The sequence below is a fragment of the Aotus nancymaae genome, unplaced genomic scaffold, assembly GCF_030222135.1.
Source record: "Aotus nancymaae isolate 86718 unplaced genomic scaffold, 86718_ANA_hifiasm-v0.15.2.pri h1tg000072l, whole genome shotgun sequence".
NCBI lineage: Eukaryota > Metazoa > Chordata > Mammalia > Primates > Aotidae > Aotus > Aotus nancymaae.
Window position 1 is genome coordinate 12,429,934 of NW_026988487.1, and position 26,956 is coordinate 12,456,889.

The 26,956-nt window shown below is 43.4% G+C and overlaps 1 protein-coding gene across 1 annotated transcript; it reads left to right on the forward strand.

The window, feature by feature from the left end:
• Window positions 1–7,544: 7,544 nt before the first annotated feature.
• Window positions 7,545–25,670, forward strand: ZNF594 (zinc finger protein 594). Its single transcript, XM_064367600.1, is given in 4 exon segments — window positions 7,545–8,267; window positions 11,015–11,141; window positions 23,131–25,541; window positions 25,544–25,670. Coding segments are annotated over 4 exon segments (2,850 nt in total). The 5' UTR covers window positions 7,545–7,988; the 3' UTR covers window positions 25,577–25,670.
• The last annotated feature ends 1,286 nt before the right edge of the window (window positions 25,671–26,956 follow it).

Below are 26,956 nucleotides of genomic sequence, written 5' to 3' on the forward strand. Positions count from 1 at the left end.
TTTTTTTTTTTTTGAGACAGAGTCTCACTCTGTCTCCCAGGCTGGAGTGTAGTAGCACGATCCCACTGCAACCTCCACCTCCCAGTTTCCAGCTATTCTCCTACCTCAGGCTCCCAAGTAGCTGGGATTACAGGTGCCCACCACCACCACACCCAGCTAATTTTTGTATTTTAGTAGAGATGGGATTTCACCATGTTGGCCAGGCTGGTCTTGAACTTCTGACCTCAAGCCATCCACCTGCCTTGGCCTCCCAAAGTGTTGGAATTATAGGTGTGAGCCACCACGCTCAGCGAATTTTGACTCTTTAAAGAGATGCAGATAAAGTCAGTAATCCAAAAGGCTAAGACCAACAATTTTGGTTTATCTTCCTGTTGAAAGGACCCTCCATACAAAACTCCACATTCAAACCTATTCATGCCTGTATCAACAACTTTAGAACCCACTAACTGGCAGGAGTCTGGTTATTATGACAAACGAATACAGCGAACCATCTTTTCTGCCAAGGATACGGTTCCCTCAAATAACCCCACTAATAGCTAGATAATTCCCTAAAGACAGATTAAAAAAATTTTTCCAGTCAGGCTCAGTGGCTCACGCCTATAATCCCAGCACTTTGGGAGGCCGAGTCGGGAAGATCATGAGGTCAAGAAATAGAGACCAAAAAAAAAAAAAAAAAGAAAGAAATTGAGACCATCCTGGCCAACAAGGCGAAATCCTGTCTCTACTAAAATTACAAAAATCAGCTGGGAGTGGTGGTGTGCACCTGTAATCCCAGCTACTCAGGAGGCTGAAGCAGAAGAATCGCTTGAACCTGGGAGGGAGAAGTTGCCGTGAGCCGAGATTGCACGACTGTACTCTACCCTGGTGACAGAGCGAGACTATGTCTCAAACAAACAAACAAAAATGAAACAATTTCCATTTGTTTTTGTGATGTATGTTGTATCATAGTATTATTTCTGCGTGGACATGTCTCCTGAATTGGAGTGTGCTTCTGTGTGTAACCTCTGCTTTCCCTGAGTGCACATTTGTGTGCTCTGCCATGGCTAAGTGGCAGAATGGAACCTCACTTAAATTAACAGTTGGTTGCTAAACACCCTCCAGCATAAATAGACAGGTAACTTTTGACTGTGGTCGAATTTCATTTTACTTGAGGAGAGTGTGCACTTAACTATGTGCCAGACTACTGTCAGAAACAGTCAATTAATATCACTGCACTTGCCCCTTAACTGTAAAACTCAACCTCTCGTATTGATCAACATATTTCTTTTTTTCTTTTTTGAGATGGAGTTTCGCTTTTTTGCTCAGGCTAGAGTGAAGTGGTGTAATCTTGGCTCACTGCAACCACCTTTCCCCCACTCCACCTGGGTTCAAGTGATTCTCCTGCCTCAGTCTCCCTAGTAGCTGGGATTATAGGCACCCATCACTACGCCCGGCTAATTTTTGTATTTTTAGTACAGATGGAGTTTCACCATATTGGCCAGGCTGGTCTCCAACTCCTGACCTCAGGTGATCTACCCATCTCGGCTTCTCAAAGTGCTAAGATTACAGGTGTGAGCCACCGCGCCTGGCCTGATCAACATATTTCATTGCCAAAATTTAATGCCATGGGCCAGGCGAGGTGGCTCACGTCTATAATCCTAGCACTTTGGGAGGCCGAGGTGGATCACCTGAGGTCAGGAGTTCAAGACCAGCCTGGCCATCATGGTGAAACCCCATCTTTAAAAAAATAATAATAAAAATAAAAAATAAAAAAATGTAATGCCATTAAAGTTTTAGAACACCTACACTTGAACGATTTAAATATTCTATAAACAATCAAAAAACAGCCCTAAATTGGTTAAAATAAACTCTCATTTATAAGTGAACTAGAAACTAACAGACTTTGAGTTGTTTTAACATTAGATACCTCCATATATTTTTTTTTTTTTTACAAATTAGGTGTTAGTGGAAAATGGTTTTAACAAAAATCGCAGAAGGTAGTATTTGAGAATAATGAAATTCCCCTGATGTTAAAAAAGGTTTATTTGCATAACTTATACACTTTTACCCCCACAAGCCACCAAGCAAAAATAAATTTTCCGATACATGTAATGTTGATTCTACAAAGCTATCCTCAGTGACCAAGAAAAACTTCCTCTGAGAACATTTAAGACAAAATCACCCTGGTTTTCATAGTATTGTTTAGAAAAGTTAATGAATATTTCATAGACCAACTCACTGTTGTATCACTAGCCTACTTTATTTATTTTTCTTTTACTAGCCTGCTTTAATAATTTCACAATTCTTGGCTGGGTGTGGTGGCTCATGCCTGTAATCCCAGTACTTTGGGAGGCTGAGGTGGGAGGATCATGAGCTCAGGAGTTCAAGACCAGCCTCGCCAACATAGTGAAACCCCGTCTCTAATAAAAATACAAAAAATTAGCCAGGCGTGGTGCCGGGTACCTGTAATCCCAGCTACTCTGGAGGCTGAAGCTGGAGAATCGCTTGAACATGGGAGGCAGAGATTGCAGTGAGCAGAGATCGTACCACTACACTCCAGCCTGGGCAACAGTGTGAGACTCCGTCTCAAAAAAATAAAAATAAAAATAATTTCACAATTCTTTACAATTTGAGATTTAGTAAAAACAATAACAACAAAAACACAAAGGATATATAGCTTTCTTTTCATTCTTTCTCTGTTTTTTTTTTGAGACAGGTCTTGCTCTGTCACCCAGGCTGGAGTGCAGTGGCACAATCTCGGCTAACTGCAACCTCTGCTTCCCAGGCTGAAGCCATCCTCCCATCTCAATATCCCAAGTAACTGGGACTATAGGCATGTACCACCATGTCTGGCTAATTTTTTTTCCTAAGTTAGTAAAGGCTTCCAACTAATTTTTTAAATTATTTTTTGTAGAGGCGGGTTTTCATCATATTGCCCAGGCTGGTCTCAGATTCCTAGACTCAAGTGATCTGCCCTCCTCAGCCAGTGTTTTTGTTTGGTTGGTTGGGTGGAGTTTTTTGTTTTGTTGTTGTTGTTTTGTTTTGTTTTAGATTAGCTTTTGGCCAAGCAACGTGGCTCATGCCTGTAATCCCAGCACTTTGAGAGGCCAGATGGCTTGAGGTCAGAAGTTGGAGACCAGCCTGGCCAACATGATGAAACCCTGTCTCTACTAAATATATAAAAATTAGCCAGGTGTGGTGGTTCATGCCTGTAATCCCAGCTACTCGGGAGGCTGAGACAGGAGAATCACCTGTAGTCCCAGCTACTTGGGAGGCTGAGGCAGGAGGTTAACTTGAGCCCAAGAGTTTGAGGCTGCAGTGAGCTATGATTATGCCACTGAACTCCAGCCTGGGCAACAGAGTGAGACCCTGCCTCAAAAAAATTAATTAATTGATTAATTAACTATATTTTCCCAAACAAAAAATATTAGTGAGAAAAGTGTCACTGTGTATGTTACTTTTTTCCCAAATCTCTTTCATGTCTGGCTTAACAGAAAACACCTGGATTCGCATATCTGATTCTGTTGTCAATCTGTTGCAATATCACATGTCATGGAGCCTCATGGAAAGGCCCACTGAACATTCATGAGAACAGTGAACATGAAAAAGGGCAAATACCATCTTAATATTATTATGAAAATAGTTTTGGTCTCATGGCCCAGACAACTCTTTGAGAACCACTGCCCTAGAGAACTCAAGTGCATGTATGAAATGTTCTTTGTAGTATTGTTTGTTATAATGAGAAGGTGGAACCAACCTATCATCAGTAAGGGACCATAAGATCCATGGGCACTGCATTGGTGTTGCTTTGTTCACCATTGTATTTCCAGTAACTTAGCACATATTAGCACACACTAGGTGCTCAGTCAACTTTTGTGGAAGGAGAGAAGGAAGGGAGAGAGGCAAAAAAGAAGACAGTAACGAGGTACAAATATTGTTCTGCAACCTGCTATTTCAATTTAACTGTCTCATGGACATCTTTTCACAGATTCAGACTCTTAGTTACAGGGTAGGACTGCATGAAGGCCATAGGACTCTTGCATCATAGGAAGCATATTTTTCTATTGTCTAAAACTAAAGGTGTACTTAAGATGTCTGGGCCGGGCGCGGTGGCTCATGCCTGTAATCCCAGCACTTTGGGAGGCTGAGATGGGCGGATCACCTGAAGTCAGGAGTTCAACACCAGCCTGACCAACATGGTGAAACCCTGTCTCTAAAAAAAAAAAAAAAAAAAAAGATGTCTGTTTAATACAACCAGGGGCTGCAAATCACTGCCACCTAGTGGCGTACTAAGAAGTTCACACATGGGGGCCTGGAGCAGTGACTCAGGCCTGTCATCCCAGCACTTTGGGAGGCCAAGGTGAGCAGATCACTTGAGGTCAGGAGTTTGAGACCAGCCTGGCCAACATACCCAAATCCCATCTCTACTAAAAATACAAAAATTAGCCAGGCATGGTGGTGGGTGACTGGAATCCCAGCTAATCGGGAGGCTGAGGCAGGAGAATTGTGTGAACCCAGGAGGCGGAGGTTGCTGCAGTGAGCTGAGATCATGCCACTGCACTCCAGCCTGGGTGACAGAGCAAGACTCCATCTCAATTAAAAAAAAAAAAAAGTCCACATGGGGCCGGATGTGGTGGTTCACGCCTGTAATCCCAGCAATTTAGGAGGCCAAGGCAGGTGGATTGCTTAAGATCAGCAGTTCGAGACCAGCCTGGCCAACATGGTGAAACCCCATCTCAGTAACAACACAACAATGGCCTGGTGTGGTGGCATGCACCTGTAATCCCAGATATTTGGGAGGCTGAGGCAGGAGAATTTCTTGAACCCAGGAGGTGGAGGTTGCAGTGAGCCAAGATCACACTACCGTACTACAGCCTGGGTGAAAGAACAAGACTTAGCGCTAAAAGACAAAAGAAAGAAAGAAAGGAAAGTTTACAAAAAAAAAAACAACACCTAAAACTAAAAATAAATAAATAAATAGTTCAGGGCCGGGCGCGGTGGCTCACGCCTGTAATCTCAGCACTTTGGGAGGCCGAGGCGGGTGGATCACGAGGTCAAGAGATCGAGACCATCCTGGTCAACATGGTGAAACCCCGTCTCTACTAAAAATACAAAAAGTTAGCTGGGCATGGTGGCGCGTGCCTGTAATCCCAGCTACTCAGGAGGCTGAGGCAGGAGAATTGCTTGAACCCAGGAGGCGGAGGTTGCGGTGAGCCGAAATCGCGCCATTGCACTCCAGCCTGGGTAATAAGAGCGAAACTCCGACTCAGAAAATAAAAAATAATAAAAATAATAAAATAATAATAATAAATAATAAAAAGTTCATACATGGGATTAGGCACCATTGGCTCACACCTGACATCCCAGCACTCAGGGAGGTCAAGGACAGTGGATCACTTGAGCTCAAGAGTTCGAGACCAGCCTGGGCAACATGGTGAAACCCTATCTCTAATTTTAAGAGAAAAATTAGCCAGGCATGGTGGTGCATGCCTGTGGTCCCAGCTACTCGGGAGGCTGAGGTGGGAGAATCACCTGAGCCTGGGAGGTTTCAGTGAGCCAAGATCATGTCACTGCACTCCAGCCTGGGTGACAGAGTGAGACCATGCCTCAAAAAGGAGGAGGAGGAGGAGGAAGAGGAGGAGGAGGAGAAGTTGTTGTTCACACATTCACACATTACGGGCAAAATGCCCTTTACTGTTTTTTGAGTTTGTTTTTGTTTTTGTTTTGAGATGGAGTCTCATTCTGTCACCCAAGTCGGAGTACAGTGGCACGATCTCTGCTCACTGCAACCTCTGCCTCCTGGGTTCAAGCGACCCTCTCACCTTAGCCTCCCGAGTAGCTGGAACTACAGGCGACCACCACCATCCCTGGCTAATTTTTGTGTTTTGTTTTGTTTTGTTGAGACGGAGTCTCGCTCTGCGTGCAGTGGCACGATCTCGCCTCACTGCAACCTCTGCCTCCTGGATTCAAGCGATTCTCCTGCCTCAGCCTCCCAAGTAGCTGGGTTTACAGGCACGCGCCACCATGCCGAACTAGTTTTTGTATTTTTAGTAGAGACGGGGTTTCACCATATTGGCCAGGCAGGTCTCGAACGCCTGACCTCGTGATCCGCCTGCCTCAGCCTCCCAAAGTGGCTTTTTATCAGGATTTTTAAATCAAAGTGTAAACACTTTGGTTTTTCTTATCCCTATACCTGTCCAAAGAGCTGTCTCATTTTCTGGTAAAAACAAAAACTAACAAAATATCTTTTCTTTCCAGAAACGACACCTCTCTCACCTGATGACTTTTACTAACTTGGCTCTCTTCTTCTATCCCAATATGTAATTCAAGCTGACCAAAGTACCTCATCCATTGGATACAGTGATTGGTCTAGGGTTGAGCATGTGATCTAAGCAGAACCAATCAGTCACTTTTTATTCTGTAATTGCTATAGTCTCCTTTAATCTTGAGAACTGAAACCTATCTATCTCCAGATGGAAAACTCTATGAAGTCAACACAGAGAAAAGCAAAACTGAAAGCTGGAGAGAACAAAAGGAATCCTGATGATGGTGTTTCAATCCCTGAACTCTAACCTTTTCTGAAGCCTTTCCGGCTACTTGAGCCAAGTGATGCCCAAGTTAGAGTTGGGTTTCTATTACTTCATTGTCCTTCATCCACCTTTCTCTCCAAGGATAACTGGATTCCGAAAAGCCTTTACAGATCTTCCTGTGTGGGTCAAATCTTTCTTCATAAGCAATCAGGGTGCCATGCACTCTCCAGTGTGACATTCACAAGTTATCATTTTATATTTATTCATGCAATTGTTTCAATGTATCCTCCACATAACTTCAGGTTCCTTGAGAATGCCTTGGGTTTTGCTCAACATTCATTGTAACACCAGTGCCTGGCACAGAGCCAGCATTCCATACATACTTGTAGACTGAATAAATTACATAATGGCGTCCTAGCGGAGTCTGCGCAGAGGAGACACCGGAGCCGGTGGGAGGCGGCCAGGGGAGCTCGCGCGGATTGGCTGGAGCAGCCAGGGGATCGGCTGCGCAGGGCGCAGGCAGGTAGACTGCAGTCCCCCGGAGCTGCGTGCCGGAAGTGCTCGCCAGGCCCCGGCGGGGGGTCCAAGATGGTGGCGCTAGGACCCGGAACAACCTGATAGAATCCGTGGAGGGCCCCCTGACCGAGCGGGAGGCTGGGGGTGGCCTGGAGGTGAGACCCCGCTGTGTTCACAGAGCTGGGGGCCCCGGCGCCTGCGTCTTCCGGGAAGCAAGGAATGGAGCAGAGCTCTGGAGGCAGACCCTAGACTCTTGCTTCCTCTGGATGGGGAGAAGCCTGGGGGACCTCAGGAGGACGTAGGCGGCGGGTACGAATGACTGGGCCTTCCTTGCCCTGGGCTGGCTTCTCGGTCTCGGTGTGCCCCGCCCCCTGGCGCGTCCCCTTACTCTTGCCTGTTCCAGTTCCCTCCTGTGGGTACCGCAAACGGAATCTCCCCCAGGCCCAGAATTCACCGTCAGACATAAATTGATCCTATTCCTCGCCCAACGCTGTGCCAGGTACATTTGTATATGTAACCAGTCTGGTTTCTGCATCCCAGGAGTGACAGAGCCCCGCTGGGGAGCCTAGACTAAGCCACAGGAATGAACTGTATGGTTCAGATATGTGCTACTACTCAGTCTAAGGGAGGGATTTAGGTGGGCTGGTCTCTCTGTAAGGTTCTACATTCCTTTTAGGAGCAGCTTCAGAAGTCATTTCGTTTGGGAAGCCTTCCCAGATTGCCACCGAAGCACTTTTAGTATCTAATTCATAGGCTTTTACTACCTTATTTCGTGTATGAGTCTTCCTCTAGGCATAGGCTCTTTGTTTAGCATCACCTAATGCTTGCCCATGAATGTGAGTTACAAAGGACTGACATAGTTAAAAGATACTAAGAACTGGGCATGAAATAGTGGTATTTCTTAAGCTAAAAAATGGTGGCCCCTGGGCTAGCTTTTGAGTGTACACACTTTTTTTTTGGCTTATGCTGTTTGTTTTTATTTCAATTAATGGACAGTTTTTGTTTTTTCTTTTTTTGAGTCGGAGTCTCACTCTGTTGCTCAGGCTGGAGTGCAGTGGTGAGATCTCAGCTCACTGCAACCTTTGTCTTCCAGGTTCAAGCGATTCTCCTGCTTCAGCCTGCCTAGTAGCTGGGATTACACCACCACGCCCGGCTAATTTTTTACCATGTTGGCCAGGCTGGTTTCGATATCCTGACCTTGTGATCCACCCGCCTCGGCCTCCCAAAGTGCTGAGATTACAGGTGTGAGCCACTGCTCCCGGCCATGGCCAACATTTTTAAATTAGGAAATTTCTCACACTCAGATAAAATCTAGACTTCCAATATCTTAAAAAATCAGAAGATCTGGGCGGCCAGGGCCCACATACTTGCATGACATAATTAGCAGGGGTTGAGTAGCAGCTCCTTCCTTCACACTCGGAGTCCCCAGTCCCCACAAATCTCCATTGTCTCCCTGACACTGAGGCAAAGTATAAGTTATCATTTATCATCTAGTTTGCTTCACTCATTATGCTTAACTGCCTGGTCTCTTGCAACTGTTTGAGTTTTTGAATCCAGACATGGGTGAAGGAGACTAGTAAGGGCATTAAAAATAGGAGAGTCATGACCAAAGGTACAGAATAGAAGCAGCATAGCATATGGGAAGGGAATGGAGGCTATCAAAGCATAGATTTGTTCTTAGGTGTACAGTACATAACACATGGCTATTATGGGTTGAACTGTGTCCCTCAAAAAAGATATGTTGACTAGAGCAGGGCGTCTCAAATTTTAGCATCCATAAAAATCACCTGGAGTTTGTTAAACACAAATTGCTGGACCCTACCCTGAGGTATTCCAACTCAGAGGTCTGGGATAGTGCTTGAAAATCACATTTTTACCAAGATTCTGGGTGATACTGATGTTGCTGGTGTGTGGAACATGTTTTATTTTATTTCATTTAATTTTATTATTGTTTGAGATAGGGTATTGCTCTGTCACCCAGGCTACAGGGCAGAGGTGAGATCATGGCTCACCGCAGCCTTGACCTCCCAGGCTCAAGTGATCCTGCCATCTCAGACTCCCCAGCCAATACATGCCACTACATCTGGCTAATTTTTTGTTTTTAAGAGACAAGGTCTCAGTATGTTGCCCAAGGTGGTCTCCAACACCTGGGCTCAAGTGATGCTCCTACCTCGGCCTCCCAGTACTGAAATTACAGGTGTGAGCCACCATGCCTAGCTAGATCACATTTTAGGTAGCACTAATCTATTGTATGTTTGTCTTTAAAAATCTAGATTACAAGCCCCGTGAGGGCAGGGATTATCTTGTTCACCATGTAGGTATCTTAATCTGTTCAGGCTGCTATAAGTATACCATAGACTGAGTGGTTTATAAACAACAGAAATTTGTTTCTCACAGTTCTGCAGGATGAGGAACTGAAGATCAAGGTACCAGCAGATTTTATGTTTGGTTGAGGGCTTGGTTCATAGAAGGCCATCTTTTTATTGTGTCTTCACATGGCAGACAAGGCAGGGAGCTCTCTAGACCTCTTTTATAAGGGCATTAATCCCATTCATGAGGGCTCTCCCACCTGCCAAAGGCTCCACCTCCTAATAACATCACATCTCAGATTAGGCTTCAACATATACATTTTCAGGGGATAACAAACATTCAGTCTACACCAGTTAATTCATGATATCTATTTGTTAAATGAAAACTGGTCATGTGGATAGAAATAGATAATAAGAGGGCCAGGCATGGCGGCTCATGCCCATAATACCAATCCTTTGGGAGGCCGAGGCAGGCAGATCACCTGAGGTCAGAAGTTTGAGACAGCCTGGCCAACATGATGAAACCCCATCTCTACTAAAAATACAACAATTAGCCAGGCATGGTGGTAGGCGCCTGTAATCCCAGCTACTCAGTAGGCTGAGGCAGGAGAATCACTTGAACCTGGGAGGCAGAAGTTACAGTGAGTCGAGATGGTGCAATTTCACTCCAGCCTGGGCCACAGAGCGAGATTCTGTCTCAAAAAAAAAAAAAAAGCATGAAAAGAAAAGATTTTCAGGGATATTTAGTCAAAGGAAAGAGAGAAGAGTGCTAACCTACTCTTCATTTATTCAACAGTTGTTTTTTTTAATAATTGAGCACCAGAACACTTTTATTTTAGTTTTTTCTTTTTTCTTTTTTTTAATTTTCGTTTTTTCTGTGACACAGCCTCAGGATGTCCTAAGGAGATGTGTTCCCAGAACAATCTTTTAAAAAGATGAATCTGATTATGTCAGATTATGCTTTAACCCCTTCAGTGGCCCTTTGCATTCATGAAAAAGTCTTAACCCCTTGGCCTGGTTGACAAGGAAGTCCATAATTAGACCATTACTGCACCAGCTTTCTCTTTTGCAGTCTTGAACTCTGGGCTTCAGTTATGTGAAACACTCATAAGTTCATCATAGGTTCTCTCACCTCCTGGCCTTTGTATATGCTGTAACCTCAGTCTGAAAAGTCCTTTTTCTTTTAGTCCAGTTATTTCCAATTGCCTTTTAGGCCTCAGCTTAGAAGCTACCTCTTTTAGGAAATTTCCATGCTTACCCCACTCCTGTGAGGTTCCACAGCACCCTGTGCTTACCCTTACTGAGCACTTAACCCATTTAATTGGCATTGTCTGTAATTGCCACCACAGACTCTTCAAGGACAGAGACTGTCATCCTCATTATGGTATTTTAACCACCTAGTATAATTGTTGACTCATAGTAGGGACTCAGTTAAAGAAGAAGTAAATACTAGAGAATGGAAGAGCAGAACTACAGTAAACAAAAAGAATCATTGAAAAGATAGAATAATGTGAGGTGATTTTCACCACATGGTCTCACATTTTAAAGTTAGAGGCAAGACCATCTACTGAGACCAAGTTTATATGAGAAGTCATAGAAATTTAAAGAGAGAAGAGAAGGTATGAGTATCTGTTATTAACTTTCTATTGGGTGGTTATTGAGCAGCAATTTCTATTTCAGAAATTCAAGATGCTGCAGGATGTGGCTGTGAATGAATCACAAAAGGATGCTGGGCTCCAGGCCTGTACTCAGTGGGATCTCTACAAAGAAGAGACACTAGATAAGGAGGCAGAGCTGGCCTCACTGGGTAAGGGCACTGAACCCTAACTTAGAATCCATATACTCTGAGTTCTCTGAGTTTTGGTTGAAAAAACAAAAAACTATTTCTTCTATACCTCAAAGATGTCCGAACATTAAAAAAAACAACAAAAAACAAAAAACTAGACAAGTTTTTCAAGAACTCAGTTGACTTATAGAGATTCCCAATTGCTTTGACTATTGGAGACAAGACATTTTTGCTCTTTGTTGAAAGATATTTAGCCCTATCTGTATGACATGGTAAAAGCCCCATAAAACTGCATACCTCAACCATACCTCGGCTTTCTATCGAAACTGCTCTCTGTGACCCTAATGTGAGAGGCAAGCAGTCCAAACCCATGCCATCTTGGCTCCTGCAACTTGTAATAAGTAACTAAGGTCTGTAATTCCCACCACTACCCAGACAATGTGTAAACTAACATTTTTCTTGACTTCTGTAAACCACTTAAGTAACAATCGGAGTGACAAAAGTCCCCTGGCCCTTGGAATGTCCAGAGCCCTTCACCCTCATCTCTGCCCAGGAGGTGATTTACAGAATCCACTAGCCCTCGGAATGTCTGAAACCCCTCATCCCCTTCCCCACTCCTGACCCTCACCCCCGAGGTGGTTTTAGGGATATAAAAGGTCTTGACACCCTCCTTTCGGGGCCACGGGTTGGAGAGACATGAGTCCTCCATGGCCACCGGCAATAAAGATCCTGCAATTTGGCATAATTTTGTCTTGGTGTTGACTTTCTATGCTTGGTTCAGTAAAGCATCTATATGACCGGAAATTGACACCTCCTTGACCCTCCCTGAGCTTGCACTATCTCTGCCTTTCTAGTCCTATTAGAAACCAAGAGATGACCAAAACTAATTAAACTCATCTTCAAACCTTCAAACATACTCTTCTGGCCGGGTGCGGTGGCTCACGCCTATAATCCCAGCACTTTGGGAGGATGAGGCGGGCAGATCACTTGAGGTCAGGCGTTCTAGACCAGCCTGGCCAACATGGTAAAACTCTGTCTCTACCAAAAATACAAAAATTAGCTGGCTCTGGTGGTTGGCACCTGTAATCCCAGCTACTCGGGAGGCTGAGGCAGGAGAATCGCTTGAACCTGGAAGGCAGAGGTTTCAATGAGCTGAGACTGTACCACTGAACTCCTGGGCAAGAGAGTGAGGCTCCATTTCAAAAAACAAACAAACAAGCCCTACTCTTCTACCTCTGACCCTGTCTTCATTAACAGCACCATATCCCACCATTGCCTAAGTCAGAAAACTGGCCCCTTTCCCTCACAGTTACCATGTTCTGTTAATTCTAGGTTCTCCCCTAGCAGACAGTGCTAACCTCATTGATAGCACTAGTCACAGTATGTTACTATCCACTTACACATATATCTCCCCTCCATTAAACTGTAAGTTTCTGGAGGGCTGGGACTATATCTTACTTTCATCTTTGTATTCCCAATATCTAGTACAATGTCTGGAACAAGGTAGGTGCTCAGTTAATGACTGTTAGATGAAAAAAATCAATGAATGAACCAGGCACAGTGGCTCACACCTGTAATCCCGGCACTTTGGGAGGCCAAGGCAGGCGGATCACAATGTCAGGAGTTCAAGACCAGGCTGACCAACATGACGAAACCCTGTCTCTACCAAAAATACAAAAAAAAAAAAAAAAAAAAAATTAGCCAGGCATGGTGGCAGGCAACTGTAATCCTAGCTACTTGAGAGACTGAGGCAGGGAGAATTGCTTGAATCCAGGAGATGGAGGATGCAGTGAGCCAAGATCGCACCACTCTACTCCAGCCTGGGCAACAGAGCGAGACTCTGTCTCAAAAAAAAAAAATCAGGGCCGGGTGTGGTGGCTCACGCCTGTAATCCCAGCACTTTGGGAGGCCAAGGTGGGTGGATCAGCTGAGGTCAGGAGCTCCAGCCTGGCCTACATGGCAAAACCTTGTCTCTACAAAACTACAAAAATTAGCAGGGTATGGTGGCACGCACTTGTAGTCCCAGCCAACTCAGGATGCTAAAGCAGGAGAGTCACCTGAACCCAGGAGGCGGAGGCTGCAATGAGCCACAATCGCTCCACTGCACTCCAGCCTGGGCAACAGAGCAAGACTTTATCTCAAAAAAAAATCAGTGAATGAGATGAAACACTGCAGCCCTTTTTCCAGAAACTGAGTTCAGCTGGGTTATATTATAAAGGAGGACTCTCCTCTGATCAGGCCTATGTTTCAGATGCTGTACCCTTCTGCTCTTGACTTCTTTTGAGGGGAGGATTTCCTTAAAGAAATAAATCCTTTTCATCTATGGAATGAGAGGAAAAATTTGAGACGTGTATTAGAAAAACATATTGTATTAGAAAAAAAAATTTTGCCAAGAAATAAGACTGGAAGAATATATACCAATACAACAAAACATTAGCAGTAATTATCTTTGGGTGGTGGAAGATGGGTGATTATTATTTTCTGTGCTTTACTGTGTTGTTAATTTTTCCTATAGTAAGCATGTAGAATTTTTGTGATCAATAAAATGTGTTATGGAAAAAGTGTTTCTCTGAAATTTTAAAAGATCCTCCCTCTAAAATTAAGGAAAAAAAGATTACAAAAGACATTAAGAATTTGGAGTCATTCTTTAAATTATGTAAAATATTTATTAAATGTCCCTTGTTTAACATTTCTACTTTAGATGGTATCCATTGATTCCATCGTGAAAGACAGGTAAATTAGCACAATTATACTTACTCCCACTACGATTTATACTTACTATTCCTCACAGGCCAATTGTTGTAATATAATTATTTTTACATTGTCATGGTTTAAAGCATTTACTTTCTCTTCTACAACCATAATTCCTAGTTAATCTTTCTTCTACATTTAAATTGATTCAGTGCTTACCATCTGTAATACTGTGAAATAAATAGTTGGTCTTTGTCACCATTTCCTGGTGTCTTTAAAATCTTAAAATATTTAAAGTCTCCAAAGTAATATATTTTTATATGCTAATGAGTTGACTGTTGTGGGAAGGGAGTAGATAGCTTCTGGATTAGAGTTGCAATTTTCAGCCCCACCCCCAACCTTTGGGGAGGAGAGAAGGACTGAAAGTTACATCGATCACCATTGGCCGATGGTTTAATCAGTTATGCCTACTTAATGAAGCCTCCATTAAAACCCCAAAGGATGGAGTTTGGAGCGCTTCCAGATAGCTTGACACATAGAGGTTCCTGGACGATGGCGTGCCCAGAGAGGGCATGGAAGCTCTCTGCTCCTCCTCCTCCTACTTGCCTTGCCTTATGCATCTCTTCATCTGTATCTTTTGTAATATCCTTTATAATAAACTGGTAAATGTAAGAACATGTTTCCCTGAGTTCAGTGGCAGAGTTTGCCACTCTAGTAAATAACCCAAGAAGGGAGCTTGAGATCCCTGATTTTATAGCTGGTTGGTCAGAAGCACAGTAAAACAGCCTGGGACTTGTGATTGGCATCAGAAGTGTGGTGCAGTCTGGTGAATTGAGTCCTCAGCCTGTGCGATCTGACCCCATCTACAGGTAGATAGTGTCCAAATTGAACTGAATTAGAGAACACCTAGCTGGTGTTGCTGCAGAATTGATTGTTTGCTTGGTGTTTGTAGGAAAACCTCAGAACATTTGGTCAGAGAGTATGGTGGGTCTGTAACCACCCAGTGGGTTCACCTTGCCCACTGCCTAGATAGAGCTGATTTATCAAGACACGGGAATTTATCAAGACAGGAGAATTACAAAGGAAAAAGAGTAATTCACACAGAGTTGGCTATGTGGGGAGACTGGAGTTTTATTATTTCTCCCCAAGCATTCAGGGCTCTGAGTTTTTAAGGATAATGTGGCTCATATGGGCTCGGAAAGTGGGGAGTGCTGATTGGTCGGGTTAAAGATGAAATCCTAGGGGGCTGAAGTGAGTTCTACTTGCTGATTTACAGTCCTGGGTGGGATTACAGAACTGGTTGAGCCAGATTATCTGTCTGGGTGGTGTCATTTGCCACATCGGAATGCAGGGTCTGCAAAATATCTCAAGCACTAATCTTAGGTTTTGTAATGGTGATGTTATTCCCAGGAGCAATTTGGGGAGGTTCAAACTCTTCCAGCCAGAGGCCATATGGTTCCTAAATTATAATTTCTCATCTGGTAGCTAATTCGTTGTCTTACAAAGGCAGACTGGTCCCCAGGCAAGAAGGGGTTTTTTAGGAAAGAGCTATTATCAATTTTGTTTCAGAGTTTAATCTATAAAACTAAATTCCTTCCCAGGGCTAGTTTGACCTACCATACCAAGAATGAACAAAGACAGTTGAGAGGTTAGAAGGAAGATGAGGTTGGTTAGGTCTGATCTCTTTCACTGTCATAATTTCCTCAATCATAATTTTGCAAAGGCAGTTTCAGATCTTGCCTGTAATCCCAGCGATTCAGGATGCTGAGGCAGGAGGATCATTTGAGGCCAGGAATTCGAGGCTGCAATGAGCTATGATGGCACCACTGCACTCCAGCCTGGGTGACAGTAAGACCCCATCCCTAAAAAAAAAAATAATTAAAAAACATTTGGTTACAGAAGTCTTCTGTGTTGACTGATTGTGGTGTAAGGACAGAAGGAAAACTGTTTTTTTTTTTTTTTTATTAGACCATTCATTTTTTTACAATGCCCTCTTAATTCCTGAGTATTTATTTTAATTCGCTTCTTTATTGGCTATATCTCATTGCAATAGTTATTTTCAAAAAGGGCTTATAAGTGTCATACTCCCTGAGTTTTTATATAACTGGAAATGTTTGCCTATTGCTTTTAATGTGAGAGAACACTTTGCTGGGTAAAAAAATTACTGGCTCACACTTTGTTTCTCCTTGGATTTATATAGGCATTATTAATTCTGGTGTGGAGTGTAACTTTGGGGAAGGCAAAGTCAACCTGAAATTCTGCCTTGCACATGACTTCCTTTTCTGCCTAGGTGCCCATTTACTCATTTATTCCTGAAATTTAGTTACTTCACCAGGACATGTCTCAGTTTTGGCTGTTCTGCCTACTTTTTATGAGCCACAGTGTACCCTTCCAGTAGATTTAGGTCTTTATTTCAGCAACACTTTCTTCTGCTACATATTGAATTTTTTTATGTTTGCTTTTTTAGGAACACTAATTATATGTATTTCATTATCTTTCTTTAGTCATTGGTTTTCTCTGTAATCACATTTGTATTCATTTCATTTTTTATTATTTCTCTAGGCCTCATTGTGACCTTGTAGTGATTATTTTTGTGGTTCCTTATGTGAATTTCATCTACATAATGCTTTTCATTTGCCCTTCCATTTCTTTCCTCAGCTTTACCAAATCACTTCTTACTTCTTTTTGTTGTTTTCTAATCTAATTTGTTTTTGGCCAGACACAGTGGCTCATGTCTCTAATCTCAGCACTTTGGGAGACTGAAGGATCGCTTGAGGCCAGGAGTTTGAGACCAGCCTGTGTAACATAGCGAGACCTTTTCTCCACAAAAAATTGTTTAAAACTAGCTGAGTATAGTGGTGTGTGCCTATCGTCTCAGGCTGAAGTGTGAGGATTGCTTGAACCCAGGAGTTTGAGGTTGCAGTGAGTTATGATTGCACTACTGCACTCCATCCTGGGTGACAGAATGAGAGCATGTATTAAAAAACAAAACAGGCCGGGCATGGTGGCTCTCACCTGTAATCCCAGCACTTTGGGAGGCCGAGGCAAGTGGATGACTTGAGGTCAGGAGTTCAACACCAGCCTGGTCAACATGGAGAAACCCCGTCTCTACTAAAAATACAAAATTAGCTGGGCATGGTGATGTGTGCCTGCAATCCCAGCTACTTAGGAGGCTAGGAGGCTGAGGCAGGAGAATCGCTTGAACCCAGGTGGAGGTTGTGGTGAACTGAGATTGTGCCAATGCATTCCAGCCTGGGCAACAAGAGCAAAACTCATCTTAAAAAAAAAAAAAAAAAAAGGGCGGGGAAAGCCGGGTGCAGTGGCTCACGCCTGTAATCCCAGCACTTTGGGAGGCCGAGGCAGGTGGATCACGAGGTCAAGAGATCGAGACCATCCTGGTCAACATGGTGAAACCCCGTCTCTAAAGGGCGGGGAAAGCCGGGTGCAGTGGCTCACGCCTGTAATCCCAGCACTTTGGGAGGCCGAGGCAGGTGGATCACGAGGTCAAGAGATCGAGGCCATCCCCGTCTCTACTAAAAATACAAAAAATTAGCTGGGCATGGTGGCGCATGCCTGTAATCCCAGCTACTCAGGGGGCTGAGGCAGGAGAATTGCCTGAACCCAGGAAGCAGAGGTTGCGGTGAGCCAAGATCGCGCCATTGCACTCCAGCCTGGGTAACGAGCAAAACTCTGTCTCGGAAAAAAAAAAAAAATCTGGGTACAGTGTCTCACGCCTGTAATCCTAGCACTTTGGGAGGCCGAGGCAGGAAGATCCCTTGAGCCCAGGAGTTCCAGAACACCCTGCGCCACATAGCAAGCCCAACCTCTATAAAAAAGTAGCCATGTGTGGTGGAGCATGCCTATAATCCCAGCTACTTGGGAGCCTGAGGTGGATCACCTCAGCCCAGGAGGTAAAGGCTGCAGTGAGTCATGATTACACCACTGCACTCCAGCCTGGGTGACAGAGTGAGACCCTGTCCTAAAAATAAAAGTTCTGGCACAGTGGTTCACACCTATAATCCCAGCACTTTGGGAAGCCAAGGTGGGAGGATCACTTTAAGCCAGGAGTTCAAGATCAGCCTGGGCAGTAAACTGAGTCCCCATTGCTATTTATTCCTTTTTCATTTCTTATTTTTTGGCTACATGGCTCAATATTATTTTTAAAAAGTTAAAAATGTGAAAATTTTAAATGTGTAATCTGTTTTGAGCCCTTATGTCTCTTCTTTAGGCTTTTATTTAAAGAGTTATTTTGTCTAATTTCTTTGAGATAATGGAGAACTCTCTGCTGAATGTTTCCTATTAATTTCTTTGTATTCCCCATGGATGTATGTTTCTAATCTGTTACTCATGTTCCTTTCTTTCCTTTATTCTTCCTTGAAATTTTTTTTTTTTTTTTTAGAGACGGGGTCTCACTATGTTGCCCAGGCTGGAGTGCAGTGGTTATTCACAGGCGTGCTCCCACTACTGATCAATTGCACAGGAGTTCTGACCTGCTCTGTTTCCGACCTGGGTCAGTTCACCCCTCCTTAGGCAACCTGGTGGTCCTCCGCTCCCAAGAGGTCACCATATTGATGCCAAACTTAGTGTGGACACCCGATCGGCATATCGCACTACAGCCCAGAACTCCTGGGCTCAAGTGATCCTCCCACCTCAGCCTCCCGAGTAGCTAGGACTACAGGCACGCGCCACCGTGCCCGGCAAAAAATTTTTTATTTTAAGTATATATCCCACAAATTTATCTTAACAATTACTACTTAATAATGAATGAAGCAGGCTCTTTATTAAAAAGGACTATTAGAAGAAGCAGAGGAAATTGAGCCCAGGCACTTCAAAGCCTTCATACAAATTTGCTGCCACAAATACCTCATCTAATCTAGATGCATACTTTTTTCAAGAGTTCAGTATGACACAATAAAAGCCCTTCAGATCACGAGATTTTGTTAAAAAAAAACAAAAAAAAGAAAAACAAAAAGAAAAAGAAAAAAATTGGACAGCCTTTATTCTACTGTCTTTTAAATAGTAATGTTTCTGAATTTTGAACAATGTATGTCAAACCAAAAGAAATAAACCCTTTAAGGGAAAATTATGCCAAAGCCAATTCTTTCCAATAATAAAGGTCAGGGATTTGGTAATATGGACACCTGAAAGCAATAAGCCCACTGTTTTTCAACTGCAGGAGAGGGTATCGTATTTAAATGAAATCCAAGGCCAGGTGCAGTGCCTCATACCTGCAATCCCAGCACTTTGGGAGTCCAAGGAAGGAGGATTGCCTGAGCCCAGGAGTGTGAGACCAGCCTGGGCAACATGGTGAGACCATATCACTTAAAAAAAAAAAAAAAAAGGCCAGGCGTGGTAGCTCACGCCTGTAATCCCAACACTTTGGGAGGCCAAGGCAGACAGATCACGAGGTCAAGAGATCAAGAGCATCCTGGACAACATGGTGAAACCCTGTCTCTACTAAAAATACAAAAATTAGCTGGGCGTGGTGGTGCATAGCTATAGTCCCAGCTACTCGGGAGGCTGAGGCAGGAGAATCGCTTGAACCCGGGAGGCAGAGGTTGCAGAGAGATCGCGCCAGTGCACTCCAACCTGGACAGCAGAGTGAGACTCCATCTCAAAAAAAAAAAAAAAAAAAATCCAGCCTGACTATGGAGGGTTGTGCTAGGGACACATTACTTAATATCTGAAGGGTAAATATTAATAATAGTAATAATAACAGCAGCTGACACATAGTGCTTTCTATATGCAAAGCACTGTTCTAAATGTTTTACATATATTTATATATATTTGATTTGCATAACAACTCTATGAGGTAAATACTATTATGATCCCAGTTTTATAGATGTGGACACTAGGGCACTGAGAGCTCCAATGATTTGCCTGAGGTCTCACCATAATTAAGTGGTGGAGCCAGGATTCAAACTCAGGCAGTTTGCCCTGCAGTCCGTGCTCTTAATCACTGTGCCATGTTGCTGCTCATTCATTGCAAGAAGATTAATGACTAGAGTCCCTACAGCAAGACCAACATGAAATGACTCTCCCAAGGAGCTCAGTAATGTGTTTTTGTGACTGGGTGACATGTTTTGGCTCTGTGTCCCCATCCAGCTCTCATCTTGAATTGTATTTCCATAATTCCCAAATGTTGTGGGAGGGACCTGGTGGGAGATAACTTGAATCACGGGGGCAGTTTCCCCCATACTCTTCTTATGGTAGTGAATAAGCCTCACAGTATCTGGTGGTTTTATCAGGGGTTTCCACTTTTGCATTTTCATTTTCTCTTGCCACCACCACGTAAGAAGTGCTTTTCACCTCCTGCCATAATTCTGAGGCCTCCCCACCCATGTGGAACTGTAAGTCCAATTAAACCTCTTGTTCTTCGAAATCTCAGGTATGTCTTTATTAGCAGGGTGAAAATAGACTAATACAGTAAATTGGTTCCAGGGTGGGGTGCTGCTCAAAAGACACCCGAAAATGTGGAAGAAATTTTGGAGCTGTGTAACAGGCAGAGGTTGGCACAGTTTGGAGGGCTCAGAAGAAGACAGGAAAATGTGGGAAAGTTTGGAACTTCCTAGAGACTTGTTGAGTGGCTTTGACCAAAAATCTCATAGTGATATGGACAATAAGGTCTAGGCTGAGGTGGTCTCAGATGGAAATGGGAAATGAGGAACTTGTCAGGAACTGGAGCAAAGGTGACTCTTTTTATGTTTTAGCAAAGGGACTGGTGGCATTTTGCCCCTGCCCTAGAGATTTATGGAACTTTGAACTTGAGAGAGATGATTTAGGGTATCTGGTGGAAGAAATTTCTAAGCAGCAAAGCAGTCAAGAGGTGACTTGGTGCTGTTAAAGGCATTCAGTTTTATAAGGGGAGCAGAGCATAAAAGTTCAGAAAATGTGCAGCCTGACAATACCATAGAAAAGAAAACCCCATTTTCCAAGGAGAAATTCAATCAGGCTGCAGAAATTTGCATATGTAACAAGGAGCTGAATGTTAATCCCCACGACAATGGGGAAAATGTCTCCAGGGCATGTCAGAGGTCTTCACAGCAGCCCCTCCCATCACAGGCGTGGAGGCCTAGGAGAAAATGGTTTTGCAGGCCAGGCCCAGGGTCCCCATGCTGTGTGCAGCCTAGGGACTTGGTGCTCTGCATCCCAGCCACCCCAGCCATGGCTGAAAGGGGCCAACGTAGAGCTTGAGCCATGGCTTCAGAGGGTGCAAGCCCCAAGCCTTGGCAGCTTCCACATGGTGTTGAGTCTGTGGGTACATAGAAGTCAAGAACTGGGGTTTGGGAACCTCCACCTATATTTCAGAAGAAGTATAGAAATGCCTGGATGCCCAGGCAGAAGTTTGCTGCAGGGGCAGGGCTCTCATGGTGAACCTCTGCTAGGGCAGTGCAGAAGGGAAATGTGGGGTCAGAGCCCCCATACAGAGTCCCTACTGGGGCACTGCCTAGTGGAGCTGTGAGTAGAGGGCCACCATCCTCCAGACCCCAGAATGGTAGATCCACCTACACTTTGCACTATGCGCCTGGAAAAGCCACAGACACTCAACACCAGCCCATGAAAGCAGCCAGGAGGTGGTTACCCAAGACCATGCCCTGCAAAGCCACAGGGGTAGAGTTATCCAAGACGATGGGAACCCACCTGTTGCATCAGCATGACCTGGATGTTAGACTTGGAGTCAAAGGAGATAATTTTGGAGGTTTAAAATTTGACAAACCCGCTGGATTTTGGACTTGAATGGGCCCTTGAATAACCCCTTTGTTTTGGCCAATTTCTCTCATTTGGAATGGCAGTATTTACCCAGTACCAGTAAACCCATTCTATCTAGGAAGTAACTAGCTGGCTTTTGATTTTACAGGCTCATAGGCAGAAGGGACTTGCCTTGTCTCTGATGAGACTTTGAACTGTGGACTTTTGGGTTAATGCTAAAATGAGTTAAGACTTGGGGGTACTGTTGGGAAGGCATGATTGGTTTTTGAAATGTGATGACATGAGATTTGGAGGGGCCAGGGGCAGAATGATATGGGTTGGCTGTGTCCCCACCCAAATCTCATCTTGAATTGTACTCCCATAATTCCCACATGTTGTGAGAGGGACATGGTGGAAGATAATTTGAATCATGGGGGTGGGTTCCCCCATACTGTTTTCATGGTAGTGGATAAGTCTCATGAGATCTGATGGTTTTATCAGGGGTTTCCGCTTTTGCATCTTCCTCATTTTCTCTTGCCACTGCTATGTAAGATGTGCCTTTCACCTCCTGCCATGATTCTGAGGCCTCCCCTGCCATGTGGAACTGTAACTCCAATTAAACCTCTTTTTCTTATTCTGTTACAGCAACAGAAAAAATATAAAATAAAATAAAAAAAACTCTTTTTATTCCCAGTCTCAGGTATGTCTTTATCAGCAGCATGAAAATGGACTAATATACTGGGCAAGGTCAGGGATTTGATAACATAGACAACCAAGAGCAATAAGCTCATCTATCTTGTAATTTCAGGAGAAGAAATAAAATTGCCATACAAAAGGAAGCAATTCCACCAGAAAATCAAAAATAAAAATGTGAGGTCTGGAAAAAGGATAACTGATTTCTGTTGAAATGAGAGCCAAATGTTTTTATTCTGAGGCATAGTACAGATCTGCTTAACTATCATGGTATATTGAGAGGAACGGGCAGTGAGCTGGTTATTAATTTATTGACTCTCAACTCTAAATTCACCCATCTTTGTTTACTTATGTTACAAAGCTGTATCCTGTAAACATTTCTCCTTTGCCAGTTGGTACAAGATTTAGACTTTGTCAACAGAGGATGCTGGAAGGACAATGCATGCCCACAGGAAGAGAAACTAACTTTGCTTCCTGGTACTGGTGTGCTGTTCTATTTTTATTTATTTGTTTACTGATGTGGCTGCTAGCAGATCAACTTGTGGGAGGCCTGGTGGCACTTACCCTAGTGGGCTGCTTCCTGTGAACCAGTTCAGGCCCAGCCACACCATCCAGCAAGTTCCTTCTCCATCCAACAGGCCACTTCCTGTGGACTAACTCCAGATTGCCCTCCTCCCCTAGTGAATTAATTCACCACCCTTTAGGCCACTCCCACAGCCCAGCTCCAGCCTGCACCCTAGCAGGTTTCTTCACCAACAAGGTATGTGGTAGCACAGGTTCCTGTGATAGCCGCAGTGTCTCTAGTGAAGTCCACATCTCAGCTCTGGCAGGGAAAGGTCTTCTAAGTTCTTTGTTCCTCCCTCTTAGACTGCCCAGTATAGTGAAGAGGTGATATTTGTATTTTAGGAATTATAGAATGATATACTTATCATTTCAGATTCTGAAACCATGAATAAGATGAAGGAATGGAAATCAAAGATGCAAATTTCTGAAGAAAAGAAGTCATCGAGGACTGCATCTGAAAAACTCCAAAGACAGATGATCCAGGAAAGTGAGTTAGTTGAAACCAGTAATTCTGAAGACAGATTATTAAAGCACTGGGTAAACCCTTTAAAGGATGCAGGGAGACATCTCCCTTCCCAAGAGAGAGATATTAGGGAAATGCCCATTATCCCTGAGAAAGCCATTGTGGGAGAGATTGGCCATGGATGTAATGAAGGAGAAAAAATACTTTGTATAGGAGAAAGCTCCCATAGATATGACGTCTGCGGCCAAAACTTCAAGCAGAAGTCAGCATTAACTGAACATCAGAAAATCTGTAGTAGAAATAAGATCTATGAATGTAAGGAATGTGGAAAAACCTTAAGCAGGAGCTCAAACCTGATCATACATCAGATAATTCATACAGGAAATAAACCATATGTGTGTAATGAATGTGGGAAAGACTCTAATCAAAGTCCAAATCTTATTATACATCAGAGAATTCATAAAGGAAAGAAAACTTATATATGTCATGAATGTGGAAAAGACCTCAATCAGAGCTCTAATCTGGTCAGACACAAGCAAATTTACAGTGGTGAGAATCCCTATGAGTATAAAGAGTGTGGGAAGGCTTTTAAGGGAAGCTCAAACCTCATCCTACACCAGAGAATCCACAGTGGGGGGAAGCCATATTTATGCAATAAATGTGGGAAGGCCTTCAGTCAAAGCTCAGATCTTACTATACATCACAGAATTCACACTGGAGAGAAACCCTATGAATGTTATGACTGTGGACAGATGGTCCGTCAAAGTTCACACCTTGTCACACATCAAAGAATTCACACTGGAGAGAAACCCTTCAAGTGTAATGAATGTGAAAAAGCCTTTAGGCAGCATTCTTGTCTTACTGAACACCAGGGACTCTACAGTGGAGAGAAACCCTATGAATGTCACAAATGTGGGAAGACATTCAGTGGGCACACAGCCTTTCTCAAACATCAGAGACTACATGCTGGAGAGAAACTTAAAGAATGTGAAAAAACCTTCAGCAAGGATGAGAAGCTTAGGGAAGAGCCGAAAATTCACCAGGAAGAGAAAGCTTATTGGTGTAATCAGTGTGGTAGGCATTTCCAGGGCAGCTCAGACCTCAACAGACATCAGGTAACTCATACAGGAGAAAAACCATATGAATGTAAAGAATGTGGGAAAACTTTCATTCAGAGCTCAGATCTTATGAGACATCATAGAATTCACAGTGGAGAAAAACCTTGTGTATGTAGCAAATGTGGGAAATCTTTTAGGGGCAGCTCAGATCTTATTAGACACCATCGTGTTCATACTGGAGAGAAACCCTATGAATGTAGTGAATGTGGGAAAGCCTTTAGCCAGAGGTCACATCTTGGTACACACCAGAAAATCCATACTGGAGAGAAGCCCTATCAGTGCAATGAATGTGGCAATGCCTTCAGGCGCCGTTCCCTCCTTATTCAACATCAGAGAATTCATAGTGGTGAGAAACCCTATGAATGTAAGGAATGTGGGAAACTCTTCATTTGGTGCACAGCTTTCCTCAAACATCAGAGACTGCATGCTGGAGAGAAACTTGAATGTGAGAAAATCTCCAGCCAGGATGAGGAGCTTAGGGAAGAGCAGAGAATTCACCAGGAAGAGAAAGCTTATTGGTGTAATCAGTGTGGTAGGAATTTCCAGGGCAGCTCAGACCTCATCAGACATCAGGTAACTCATACAGGAGAGAAACCATATGAATGTAAAGAATGTGGGAAAACTTTCAATCAGAGCTCAGACCTTATGAGACATCATAGAATTCACAGTGGAGAAAAACCTTATGTATGTAACAAATGTGGGAAATCTTTTAGGGGCAGCTCAGATCTTATTAAACACCATCGTGTTCATACTGGAGAGAAACCCTATGAATGTAGTGAATGTGGGAAAGCCTTCAGCCAGAGGTCACACCTTGCTACACACCAGAAAATCCATACTGGAGAGAAGCCCTATCAGTGCAATGAATGTGGGAATGCCTTCAGGCGGTATTCCCTCCTTATTCAACACCAGAGAATTCATAGTGGTGAGAAGCCCTATGAATGTAAGGAATGTGAGAAACTCTTCATGTGGCATACAGGTTTCCTCAAACATCAGAGACTTCATGCTGGAGAGAAACTTGAAGAATGTGAGAAAACTTTCAGCAAGGATAAGGAGCTTAGGGAAGAGCAGAGAATTCACCAGGAAGAGAAAGCTTATTGGTGTAATCAGTGTGGTAGGACCTTCCAGGACAGCTCAAACCTCATCAGACATCAGGTAACTCATACAAGAAAGAAACAATATGAATGTAAAGAATGTGGGAAAACTTTCAATCAGAGCTCAGACCTTGTAAGACATCATAGAATTCATAGTGGAGAAAAACCTTATGTATGCAACAAATGTGGGAAATCTTTTAGGAGCAGCTCAGATCTTATTAAACACCATCGTGTTCATACTAGAGAGAAACCTCATGAATGTAGTCAATGTGGGAAAGTGTTTAGCCAGAGGTCACACCTTGTTACACACCAGAAAATCCATACTGGAGAGAAGCCCTATCAGTGCACTGAATGTGGCAAAGCCTTCAGGCAGCGTTCCCTCCTTATTCAACATCAGAGAATTCATAGTGGTGAGAAGCCCTATGAATGTAAGGAATGTGAGAAACTCTTCATGTGGCACACAGCTTTCCTCAAACATCAGAGACTTCATGCTGGAGAGAAACTTGAAGAATGTGAGAAAACCTTCAGCCAGGATGAGGAGCTTAGGGAAGAGCAGAGAATTCACCAGGAAGAGAAAGCTTATTGGTGTAATCAGTGTGGTAGGAATTTCCAGGGCAGCTCAGACCTCATCACACATCAGGTAACTCATACAGGAGAGAAACCATATGAATGTAAAGAATGTGGGAAAACTTTCAATCAGAGCTCAGACCTTATGAGACATCATAGAATTCACAGTGGAGAAAAACCTTAGGGGCAGCTCAGATCTTATTAGACACCATCGTGTTCATACTGGAGAGAAACCCTATGAATGCCCTGAATGTGGGAAGGCCTTCAGTCAGAATTCACACCTTGTTAGTCATCAAAGAATTCATACCAGAGAAAAACCCTTTGAATGTAGCAACTGTGGTAAGGCCTTCAGTGGGTGGACAGCTTTTCTTAAACACCAGAAACTTCACATTGGAAAGGAATTTGAGGACCCTAAGAGTCTACAAACAGGACCTATTCTAATAGGTAGCAGCAACCTAATGAATGTAGTAAAACTAGGAAAAGCCTGATGGAAACTACATCTTATTGCACTACAAATGAGTTTTATTGTTAGAAAATTCATTTGAAGGTGGGAAAGCAGAGAAAAGTCCTACTGGATGAAAAACATGTAAGTAGAATCAAGTGGAAAAGCTAAAAGCTCTTGGACATAATCACCTTTTTTTTTTTTTTTTTTTTTTCTGTCTCAGAGTCGACACTAGAATATGGTCCCAAGGATGTAACTTTTTAAATTATTTATTTATTTGTTTAAATGCAAAGAGGCAAGGTCTAACTCTTTTGCCCAGGCTGGTCTCAAACTGCTGGGCTCAAGCAATCCTCCCTCCTCAGCCTCCCTGTGTTAAGATTACAGGCATAAGCCACTGCACCACCCCAAGGGTATAATTACTTGAGAATGTTTTAGGGGATGTCTATCATTGTTAAAATCATTATAAATCACTTTGGCAACAACCACAAAACTAAATTTTTCATGGAAAGAGCCATTTC